Raw genomic sequence first — 12,577 nt, forward strand, 5'->3', positions numbered from 1 at the left:
ATGTTTTCCTAACCGCCCATTACAGGCAGGGGGCTGCAGTCCCCTTGGAGGTAGCAACCATTTTAGTAGAGAAGAATAAATGTGCTGACACTTGGTGGACTACTGATCCCAGCACGTCCCATGAAAATCCTGCCAGCCCCTCGTGGCTGCAACGACTTGATTCCAAAACAACACCACAGTCTCTCCCTCTGGCTCCACATCCAAACCATCCATCCTCTCACAACTTAACACTGTGCCTCTCACTCACCGATCCTGGCATGGATCCCTCCTGAATGACTTGCCTGGCAGCGCTCCAACTGTCCTCTTTCTGCTCCTGTTCCTTCCAGGACACCACTCAATGACTGTGTAGAGATAGGCCCCCTCCCAGCTCCCGAGCTCCAGGCCTGATTTCACCCCCCCTCCCCCAGAAAGGGGGTTCCCTAATCTCCATCATTCAGTTCTTCCACCTAACAACTCCTCCCACAGCAGGCTGCCCATGGGTATATATATAGGAGGCCTGCCCCCTGCCAATCCTAGTTGGGGATTGGTCAGGGCTCCCACATACACCCCAGGTCACTCCAGCTCTCTGCCCTGCCTCTTTTCCAGAACCTTCTGAAAACCAGAGGAGGTACCCAAGAGCTAAAGCACATGTCAGTCACCTGCTGCTACACTAAACCACTGCCCCCAGATCAAAACAAACAGGCCTAGCTCACAGCATAGGCCTGCCTAAATGTACCTGCGCTGACTACTCTAGCACCTACCTACCTAAGGTAGAGGGTGTAATATATATATATATATATATATATATATATATATATATATATATATTTGTATGCACAGCTGTGCTCAAAAGTTTGCACACCCTGGCAGAAATTTAGAATTTTTGACATTGATGTTGAAAACATGACTGATCATGCCAAAAAAATTGTCTTTAATGTAAGGACAGTGATCATATGAAGCCATTTATTATCACATGGTTGCTTGGCTCCTTTTTAAGTCATAATGATAACAAGAATCACCCAAATGGTCCTGACCAAAGTTTACATACTGTGGAATATTTGGCCTGGGTACAGATAAACAAGGTGACACACAGGTTAAAATGGCAATTAAAGGATAATTTCCCACATATGTAGCTTTTTAAATTGCAATTTGTGTCGGTGTATAAATAGTCACTGAGTTTGTTAGTTCTCACATGGATGCACTGAGCAGGCTAGATACTGAGTCATGGTGAGCAGAACAGAACTCTCAAAAGATGTGTGTAACAAGATAATAGACATTTTTAAAAAAGATATCCAAAGTCTTGAACATGCGAGTAAGTACTGTTCAGTCACGTATTAAGAAGTGGAAAAATTGGGGATCTTTTGATTCCAAGCCAAGGTCAGGTAGACGAAGAAACATTGCCACAACTGCCAGAAGAATTGTTCAAGATACAAAAAAAAGCCCACAAATAACCTCATGAGAAATACAGGCTTGCGTGGTGTGGTTGTTTCAAGGAGCACAATACGACTAAACTTGAACAAAAATGAGCTGCATGGTCCAATGACCAGAAAGAAGCCTTTACTGCACCAATGCCACAAAAAAGACTGAATACAATATGCCGACAACACCTTGACATCTCTCACAGCTTCTGGCACACTGTAATCTGGAGTGATCAGACCAAAATCTTAAGCGCTATGTCTGGAGAAAGGTCAACAGTGACAAGAATACTATTCTCACTGTGAAGCCCACTGTGGTGGCTCACTGTTGTTTTGGGAGTGTGTGAGCTCTAAAAGCACTGAAATCTTGAAAAAATTGATGACAAGATGAATGCAGCATGTTATCAGAAAATACTGGCAGACTATTTGCCATCCCCATGAGTAAGGCTGAGACTGCCATTCACCATGCCACCATCTCACCATCCCACAGCAGGCTTTGACTTGATGTGCGGCTCCTGGGACACCTATCACTCTCTACCATTGCCTGGAGCATGGGTGAGCTCCCTTCCTGGCCATCACTCGGTATCATACAACTGTATGGCTGAACTTGCATTGCACAGACAATGCATGCGATCCACAACACTGTGCGGGTGCGAATCACATGTGATGTCTGTGTACGCACAAGTGTGAACCCGGGCTTAAAATTATTTCCTAGACCTGGGTGCATGATTCAGATTTGGCCTTGATCAGTCACTGCTGAAATAAAACATGCAGAGTACCAATGAATGCATCAAACACAAATAAATAAGTAATTTCATTTGTATAACCACTTGACCTCCGGAAGATTTACCCCACCCTTTTCATGACCAGGCCATTTTTTGCTCTATGTTACTGAGCTATTTTAACTGACAATTGCGCGGACATGCAATACTGTATATAAATTAAATTTATGTTTATTTTCTTACCCACAAATAGAGCTTTCTTTTGGTGGTATTTGGTAACCACTGAGTTTTTTATTTTTTGTGCTAAAACCCCAAAAAATAACAATATTTAAAAAATAAAAAACAATATTTTTTTCTTTTGTGCTATAAAACCTATCTAATAAAAATGTAAAAAATCAAATTTCTTCATAAATTTAGGCCAATATGTATTCTGCTACATATTTTTGGTAAAAAAAAATCCCAATAAGCGTATATTGGTAGATTGGGTTGCGCAAAAAGCTGTAGCGTCTACAAACTATGGTATATGTACTGGAATTGTTCTGTATTTTTGTAATACTAGTAATGGCGGCAATCAGTGACTTATAGTGGGACTGCGATATTGTGGCAGACTGTATTAATGACACTGGCTGGGAAGGGGTTAAACATCTAGGGCGATCAAAGGGTTAAATGTGTGCCTAATCAATGTTTTTGTGTACACAGTGTGCTGCTTTTACTAAGGGATGTGCAGGATTTTATTCCCCACTTTGCAGGGAAACAAAACCAGCACATTCCTGCTGACAGGATGAAGCTTTCCATTGTTTACATATGCTCCTCTACGATCAGCGGGTGCCGGCGTTCATCCAATGCCCAGCACTCGATGACCGGCTTCTGCTATTACTGCAGAATTAGCCCATCAGCATACAGTATATACACACACGATTCTGCACAGAATGGCTGCCCTGTAGTAGTAAATCTGCTAAACGAATAATGTTACAAAAATTGTTTCTTAATTTCTTAATTTACCCAAAATTAAGCTCCTTAGGAGTCTTGTTATCATTGATTTTACCTAAGATTCACACATTATATGAAATTTTTTTTAGAAATGTTGGGTAATAGTTGTGTAAATCTTAAGTGAAAACATTAATATCAACATTTCAAATCGGGAAAACTAAAAAAGTGCAGTTTAATAAAACAAGAAGACTGCAGTGTCATTTACACTTGCTGGTTTGCAGACTATAAGAAACAACACTCTAGCAGTCGTTTATTCACAGATAAGATGAACTTGTGCTGTATACTTTTTCATCCCGTGGGGTGGAACTACGCAGCATACTATTTTTTGCTTGCTGCATAATCTGTGACTGCCCAGAGTGTACATAGAACAGTTTTTACTGAATTTCACATAAACATATATTTATTGCTTTGCTAAATTGCTTCATGTAGTGGTTTCACCTAAAATGCTTGTCCAACAGCCTGCCAGTCAACAACTCCTACATTTTAAACATTTGTTTCTAATTAACTTAGGTCCAAAGGATAAATAACCCATCTGTTGTATGTCAAAGGTGAGCTCATCTTCCAAATTATTTAAAAACGAGTTTAAATACACAACACATGTTCAGAAATGTAATAAAACTAGAAGGGAATTTTCACCATGCTAATTAATTAAATTATTAAACGTTCAACCTTTTGTCATGTTACAATGAAAACCGTAAATGTATTTTATTGGGAAGTTATGTGATAGACCAACACAAAGTCGCACATAATTGTGAAGTGGAAGGAAAATGATAAAAGGTTTTCAAATTTTTTTACAAATAAATATCTGAAAAGTATGACATGCATTTGTATTCATCTCCCTTTACATTGATACCCCTAACTAAAATCTAGTGGAACCAATTGCCTTCAGAAGTCACCTAATTAGTAAACATAGTCCACCTATGTGTAATTTAATCTAAGTATAAATACAGTTGTTCTGTGAAGCCCTCAGAGGTTTGTTAGAGGTCCTTATTGAAGAAACAGCAACATAAAGGCCAATGAACACACCAGACAGGTCAGAGATAAAGTTGTGGAGAAGTTTAAAGCAGGGTTAGGTTATATAAAAACTATCCCAAGCTTTGAACATCTCACGGAGCACTGTTCAATCCATCATCCGAAAATAGAAGGAGTTTGGCACAACTGCAAACCTACTAAGACATGGCCGTCCACCTAAACTGACAGACCGGGCAAATAGAGCATTAATCAGAGAAGCAGCCAAGAGGCCCATGGTAACTCTGGTGGAGCTGCAGAGATCCACAGCTCAGGTGGGAGAATCTGTCCACAGGATAACTCTTAGTCGTGCACTCCACAAATGAGAGTGGCAAGAAGAAAGCCATTGTTGAAAGAAAGCTATAAGCTGATATTATGTGCCAATATTCTGCGCATTTAAAAAAAAATGTTTACATTGTCCTTTTAATTTTTTTTATCACTGTTATTGCTGTCACAAGGAATGTAATAGGCCGTGACAGGTACTCTTTGTGGAGGGATTATGGGTCTATAAGGCCCCAAACCCCTCCTCTACACTTGAAAGTATTCAAAACTTCAAGATCAGAGTTTTTTTTATAGTTTTTTTTTAAAAACTGGTGCCTTTAAGATGCCAATAATCCAGGAATTGATGTCATGTCATCACTTTTGGGTTACTAGATCTTTGGCCAGCCAGCGGATGTGTCGGCTGATTGCTCGGGCCTCCCAGTGCAACGGGAGAGCCCAGGCGACCAGTAGAAGGTGGCAGGAGGGGGGACGTCACCTCCCGCTGTGTGTAATAACAGCCCAGCGGTCACTGAGCTGCATCAGTTGTTATTACAATAAAGCTGACCGTCTGCTCTGAAGAACAGTACCGGTGTGATGCATGCAGCTGTATGCATCACCCCAGTAAAACCCCTTGAAGAAATATCGGTGATATCAGTCAGTTATGTTACTGATACCGATACTTCAAAAAAAGTGAATATCGGCTGCCAATAATCAGTTGATCTCTAGTAGAGACATACCCAAACAGACTTGCAGCTGTAATTGCAGGCAAAGGTGGTTCTTCAAAGTATTGACTCAGAGGGGCTTAATACAAGTGCACTTGCAATTTTGAAAACCATTTATCATTTTCCTTCCACTTCACAATTATGGCCCACTATCACATAAATTCCCAATAAAATACATTTACGTTTTGGTTGTAACATGACAAAATGTGGAAAATTTCAAGGGGTGTGAATACTTCTTCAAGGCACTGTACATGTTCAGGTCAAAGACCTAAATGACTTTGGCAAAACTGATGTGGTAACCAACATAAAGATTGGTGACTGCCTACGTGCAGGAACACAATAGTCCTACAATGTAATTTTTATAAAAGAAAAATGTTCAGCTGGCACATTCAGCAATGCATCATACAAATAAAAAGCTTATAGATAAGGCCTTTCATTTCTATGCATGTTACACTTGAAAGTTTGAAAATGGTAGGTATCCAAAAATAAAGAAAATACATTCATACGTAATAGTGATACATTTGTAGTTTTGTGATTACTTACACATCAACCCTCTCTGACTGATTCAGATAAATTAAATAATACAGTATAAAATTAGATAAACTAACTCACAAACTGAGATGGAACACAAACTATTAAAAAAAAGATAACATCTAATTGCAGAAATGCAGTGTCTCGCTATTTTTATGGGTTATTGATTTTATATTTAGTATAGGTATTTCACAAAATGCACAAAAAAGTATTTGAACTTTTAAATAATTTATGATATGTTTCTATATGCCATATGGCAATACCAAAATTACCATTGTAAAAATGGCTACCTTTTCTGGGAAAGCCAGGCTATTTTCTGACTTTGCAATTTTGGTCTCGCCTTTTTGCTTGTCATGTTCTTAAAATTAAAAAAAACATTCATACGCAATAGTGATACATTTGTAGTTTTGTGATCACATATACATGAATGCTCTCTGACTGATTCAGATAAATTAAATAATACAGTATAAAATGAGATAAACTAACTCACAAACTGAAATGGAACACAAACTGATATTGCCATTTTGGTCTCACCTTTTTGCTAGCCATGTTGAACTGCGTCCTGGTTTGTTACATCATGGTCTGGTCCCTCACATCCTAAGACCTGTCGTTTGAAGAATACAGTCTAACCTCATTGATGCCAGCACACAAACATGCTAATTACAGATTATCCCAGGTCACTAATCTTCCTTTGGCCATCTGTCATTGTAGCAAAAAAGAACATGGAGAAGGAGGAGGAGCAAGACATAGAAGTAGGATATTGTAATTATCATTATTAGATCACACATCTATATTTTGAGAAGAATGAAGACCTTGAACGAAGTAGGATTCGTTATTTGTTCTGTTAATTGCATGGTGTATCACACTTAGACATGTGTTTTAGTGCTAAATTTCAAACCTCTTTGAAGTCACTCCAAAGATAATCAGATATGATATAAACATTTACTTCATGAACTAATAAAATCAACTCCAATATGACCAGCTTCTCCCCAAGGCAGTGAGTTCCATTTGATATTAACCGGGTCCAATGTTTATCTAGAAAAGGTTACCGTAATTGCTTAGCTTTAGATAGTTAGAAATATAAAACGTATTATGAAAACGTATTACAATATAATATATATTATAATATCACAGGCTTCAGTAATGCACGGTTTAATTAGCATAATTTCATTATAATCTAAATATAGTATATGGTATTTATCAATTTTAATAAAAACCTTTGCATTCATATTGTACTGTGTTAGCCATTGATTTATACAGAAAGTAGTAGGAGTTTATGTTATACGCTTTATTGGCTAATTGGCTAATTGAAGTTATTAAAGATGCAAACTTTCAAGATTCTTTAGATCCCTTTGTTAGACTTTATATGTTTGTCTGATGAAGGGATCTAAAGAATCCCAAAGGCTTACATCTTGAATAGCTTAGACTATAAGGGTTACCACTTTTATTCTAAACTTTCTGCAATCGATATCTTTCATACTCAAGTTAACCTTGAATTTAATATATTAAAAAGAACAAATGTGTTTTGTGATGTAGGCATCCTACATCTGCGTAATAAAATGATTGCCCAATATGGTTTTTCACCAGGGAAAGTAATGAAAGCAACTACATCCATGGGCCTAAATTTTCAAGCAAAGTTGCTGCAGGCTATCCAGTCTTTACAACTAATGCATTAACTGTTTATTGATATGCAGGCGCATCCTTGTGTCTCGCTGAACTCTTATCACACTGCAAATCTACCAGAGAAGGTCTATTTGATTTATAAAAATAAAATAGTCTTTTTGCAGTTTCTAATTATATGAAACCTTCAGAGTGCTCCTTGCAGCCAGTTACCATCCCAGAGCATTACACAGAGTGCAATGAGAAGGACTACTTGTAAAGTTGGAAATGTAGTAGGGAGGAAGATCCACATAAGACCATTCCTCCTCTGTAGTGCTGGACCTCCTTACTTTAATGGGTCGTGATTGGCAAGCAGTAGCATGCACCAAATGCAACAGGGGGCTTAATTCCTGTAGCAGTATGTGAACACCTTTGTCTGCTGCCTCAGCAGCTAGAGGGGGTAGGGATTGGGGCAGTAAAATTGAAAATTAACCGCAGGGTTTTATGTGTGAACAGTGCTGCTGCCAAATGCAAGTAATGCTGCTCCTCTAAAAAGCAATCTGAGTGTGCTTGACAAGTGGTGAGGAGGAGATGTTTTGCCTCTTCACCACTTTATTTAAATCCATGATTACTGTGCAATGCATGCGATTGCAACATGGTAATATGGCAATTACAGATTTAAAACTGGTGTGAAGATACAACACTGTGCCCGATGAGCTTTGACTTCTCCCATGTTGTTCAAGTAGATCTCCACCTCTTTAAGATTGCCTACCCCTGCACTATATAGTGTTTGAGTAATCACTTCCATGAAAGGGAAAAATCACGCTGGCAATCATCACATCCAATGTGGTAAAGTGCCTGCGCTTCATACCCTTAACAATAAACCCCAGTAGCTTACCTTACCGGATTTATTTAACCACTTATTTTCTAAATGGTCAAACAGAGTATGGTAGAAATGCTCAAATACACATGAATTGCACGGTCCTTAGGATCTTCCCACCCACTCCCATTCAGGAAAGTTCAAAAAAAGAGAGAAGGTTCATAGCGTAAAACAACCTGTTTAGTAAAATTCATGTAAAACAATCCATCAGTATTCATAAGCAAAGTGCTCAGCCCAGCACTAGGGATCTGACAGCTTAGAAATAAATAGAGGGCCACACCATGACAACTCCCTGCTCTGTGTGCAGCCACTGCTCTCAATGTGCTGACTCTGCAGTACTTAAGCTTCCATTCTTTCCTGAATGAGATTGTGTGGGCAGATCTTAAGACCAAGGACAGTATTTTGATTTTATTAATTTACGTGTATTTGAGCATTTTTACCCTGCTCTGTTTGACCTGTTTTGTTTCAAATAAGTGGTCAAATAGATCTAGTGAGTGAGTTGACCCACTGGGGTGTAATGGGAATTTTATTGAATTTATTTCATTCATTTTTGTGGGTAGTGCTGTATGCTTTTTATATAATTGTATTTTAATATCCTTTGTGGTGCTTATACAGAAGCTTGGTCTAGAGGGTTGCATTTTTCTTTTGCTTTTGATCATGCTATCTTTGCATAGACTAGACTTGGTCTTAAGATGGAGCTTGGCAGCAGCAGTTGTTTACTCATTGCAAGCAGGACAAATGGACAATAAAAAAGTATCCTGGCGTATTGGCTTTCCCAAAAAAGTAGGCCGCAGCTTCCAATCATTCCTATGAAAAGGCCATATACCCATGAGATGAAAGATAAATGAACATGCAATAGGAATGAATAGAGATTGTGGCACACGTGTGTGGAAGAAGCAGAGCCTGACCAAGGGGCATTCAGTAAAGAGGCTATGCAGTCTCCACAGAGAAGATTTTCAAAGAGCAGGAACAGGAAATTGTGAAACTTTGGTAGGGTACTGGGGTGGGAAAGGCAGGATATATGGGCATATAAAGGATAACTTTAATAAAAGTAGAATTATTCTTAAAGCCGCAGCAAAGTGAACAGACAGTATGTTTGACTTGCAATATTAATTTCCTCTGTGGCATAAAATGAGAATTTTTCTATGGAGTTTCTATTTTTGTAGTATGTTGGCACAATTTAAGTATGATATAATAATAATAATAATATCAGAAAGCTACTCATCAACTACAGTATTTCACCAGGTTATGCCTTCCTCATAGCATGTACATATTTCCAGATAGCAAGCCTAGTAAAAAACAAAACAAAAAAAACCTCTAAAGATTTGTGCACAGGTATGGATAACCACAACTTTAAAGGGAAGTATGGCCAAACTTTTTTGGCCATACATCTCTTGTGGATCGCAAGAGTGCACTTACGTTTGCTCTCCTGTGCCTGCTATCATCTGATATGGCAGAGCAATTCAAGGCTCTGGAAGGATCCCAACAATATTGTCAGGATCCACCCAGAGCCCTAACTGGCAGCTGACTCCACCTCACTGGCACTAGCTGCTCCTGGCCCCTCTCCAGCCTGACGCTCCAGTGAGTGCTGGAAGAACAGAGCGGAGAGCGGTTACTGTCAGTCAAAGCTCTCTGCTCCGAGATGACCAAGGACTAAACAATTGGTGGTCAAGTGAACTCTCAGCACTAAGGCTTATGCCGCATACACACGATCGGACTTTTCGACGGACTAGGTTCGACGGTCTTCCCGACGGACTTTCGGCAGAGTTCCGACGGACTTTCCGAATGAACGTTCTTGTTCACATACAATCACACCAAAGTCCGTTGGATTCGAACATGATGACGTACGACCGGACTAGAATAAGGAAGTTCATAGCCAGTAGCCAATAGCTGCCCTAGCATCGGTTGTTGTCCATCAGACTAGCATACACACGAGCAGATTTCTCGATAGGAACTGGGTCCGGTGGAGTTCCGGCGAAAAAATTTGAAACATGTTCTATTTCTAAAGTCCGTCAGACTTTTGGACAGCAAAGGTCCGATGGAGCCCACACACGATTGAATTGTCTGACGGAACCTTTGCTGTCTAAAAGTCCGATCATGTGTACGTGGCATTACAGTCCATACGGAACAGCATAGATGGGAGTATGTAGGTTTATTGGTTTACAAACCCCAAACTTCTCCTTTAATAAAGAGTATCAGTGCACATATACAAAGCACCTAATATAGGTTTAACAATCTGGAATGAACCCCTCTGGCTCAAATGCATAATTTAGGCCATGACTTACATCTCCTCATCATGATAACATGTCTCTCAATATAACAAAGCTGTAAGATTAGGGGGCATAGATTGGTGTAATAAAGGCACAGAAACAAGCTTTCTTCACACAGGATCCCAGTCCCAATCCCAAGAATTATGGGCCAGGTTGCAGTTGCTACGTCTTTACCCCTGTTACTAAGATACTGAATCTATAGTGGAACAAAAACACAAAACATAGAGCCCTAACTTCCAAAACCTCAGCTAGTTTTCTTATAAGCTAGCTGAGGTTTTACAAATTGCACTTTACTTTTTCCTATATCTTTTTCCCAATCCCAAGAATTATGGGCCAGGTTGCAGTTGCTACGTCTTTACCCCTGTTACTAAGATACTGAATCTATAGTGGAACAAAAACACAAAACATAGAGCCCTAACTTCCAAAACCTCAGCTAGTTTTCTCATAAGCTAGCTGAGGTTTTACAAATTGCACTTTACTTTTTCCTATATCTTTTTCAGCTGCTGCTTTCCCATTGGTAATCTGTACTTCAAAGCTCATTAGTTTACCATGTTAGTATTAATTTCCAGAGGCCTTGAAAATACATTTAAGATGTGTCAGTAAAAGATTATTGACCTATTTTAGTCACACCTGGTGTATGCTTTACTTATTTTGGCAGAAGTTCATAAATGTTAGCATAACAGTGTATATACTTTACATATCACGTAATCAGCTGCTACATTTTTTTCAGTCATCTTAAAACCATACTAAATTCTGGTTTAAATAAATTAAAAATGTATTGAAGTACTTATTCTTAGAAGTAACTTCTATTGCTCTTAGGCTCCATCCACACATAGGTTGGACTTGATGGACCTCACCTACTATGTAACTATGTAAATCTCTAATTGTTTTTTTTTTCTGCTGTGGCCCAGCTTCCTGTTAGAAGGTGGTACTTTTATTCTCCGTGGTCCTGCTGTATGAAGGAACATAGCCATCCTCTCTTGCTCGCTCCTGAGATGGACTAGGGACTATGAATTATGGGATGTATGTTGCGCAACTGACTGCAACTCACGCACACTGCTCCTTACAAACCAAGAACAGTACAAGAAAGCAGATAAACACATTAGAAAAGGTTTTATTAAAAAAAAAAAGTATGTTACAGGGCAATTAAGTAGTGGATAGGTATGGATTATTTTTAGAGAATAAGAAAATAATTGAGTGTCAATCTAGTTTCTACTATATTCTAAAAATCGATCATTAAAATCCTATAATGTAGGGGGATTAGGCTGAATCCACTGAGTCAATTTTACTTTTTGTGCTCCCAAGAGACAAATAATTTCCCATCTACTAAGTGCTACCAGTGACCTTTCATTCACTTTCAAAGGATAATGCTATAAGCACATACAGTGCCTTGAAAAAAGTATTCATACCCCTTGAACTTTTCCACATTTTGTCATGTTACAACCAAAAACATAAATGTATTTCATTGGGATTTTATGTGATAGACCAATGCAAAGTGGCACATAACTGAAAAATGATAAATGGTTTTCAAATTTTTTTTACAAATAAATATGTAAAAAGTGTGCCATGCATTTGTATTCAGCCTCCCTGAGTCAATACTTTGACTTTAGAACCACCTTTCTCTGCAATTATAGCTGCAAGTCTTTTTGGGTATATCTCTACCAGCTTTGTACATCTAGAGAGTAAAATTGTTGCCCATTTTTCTTTGCAATATAACTCAAACTCTGTCAGAGTGGATGGAGAGCATCTGTGAACAGCAATATTCAAGTCTTGCCACAGATTCTCAAATGGAGTTAGGTCTGGACTTTGACTGGGCCATTGTAACACATGAATATGCTTTGATCTAAACCGGGGGCCAGTTACCTCTTATCCCGGCTAGCGGTCTCCAAAATGGTGCCAGCAGCAGGAAATAAGAGATCTTCAAGTCATTGTGAAGTAATAAACTGGGCATAACAGTATAGGGCTGATTTCACACTGATGTGCCTTCTCACCACCTGATTTAAAGTCATGATTGCCGTGCACTGTGTGTGATTGTGACGCAGTAGAGCTGCATTTAGAGGTTTGAATCAGGTGTGAAGAGGTGACACTGTGCCCGGTGATCTTTGATTTCTTCCATGTTGTTCAGGTAGATCTCCACCTCTTTAAGGTTGCCTAGCCCTGATCTAAACCATTCCACTGTAGCTCTGGCTGTATGTTTAAG

General features: G+C 39.0%; 1 protein-coding gene across 1 annotated transcript in view; it reads right to left on the reverse strand.

Moving 5' to 3' along the window:
- TULP1 (TUB like protein 1) overlaps positions 1-6,273 on the reverse strand; it is a 111,781-nt gene extending 105,508 nt beyond the window's left edge. The window contains exon 1 of the mRNA XM_077481448.1: positions 6,163-6,273. Coding sequence (XP_077337574.1) covers positions 6,163-6,177 — 15 coding nt within the window. The 5' untranslated portion in view covers positions 6,178-6,273. The remainder of the gene's footprint in view (positions 1-6,162) is intronic.
- Between the last annotated feature and the right edge of the window lie 6,304 nt (positions 6,274-12,577).

The sequence above is a fragment of the Lithobates pipiens genome, unplaced genomic scaffold (genome assembly GCF_037356315.1).
Source record: "Lithobates pipiens isolate NorthernLeopardFrog02 unplaced genomic scaffold, aLitPip1_a1.2 Scaffold_16, whole genome shotgun sequence".
NCBI classification, from domain to species: domain Eukaryota; kingdom Metazoa; phylum Chordata; class Amphibia; order Anura; family Ranidae; genus Lithobates; species Lithobates pipiens.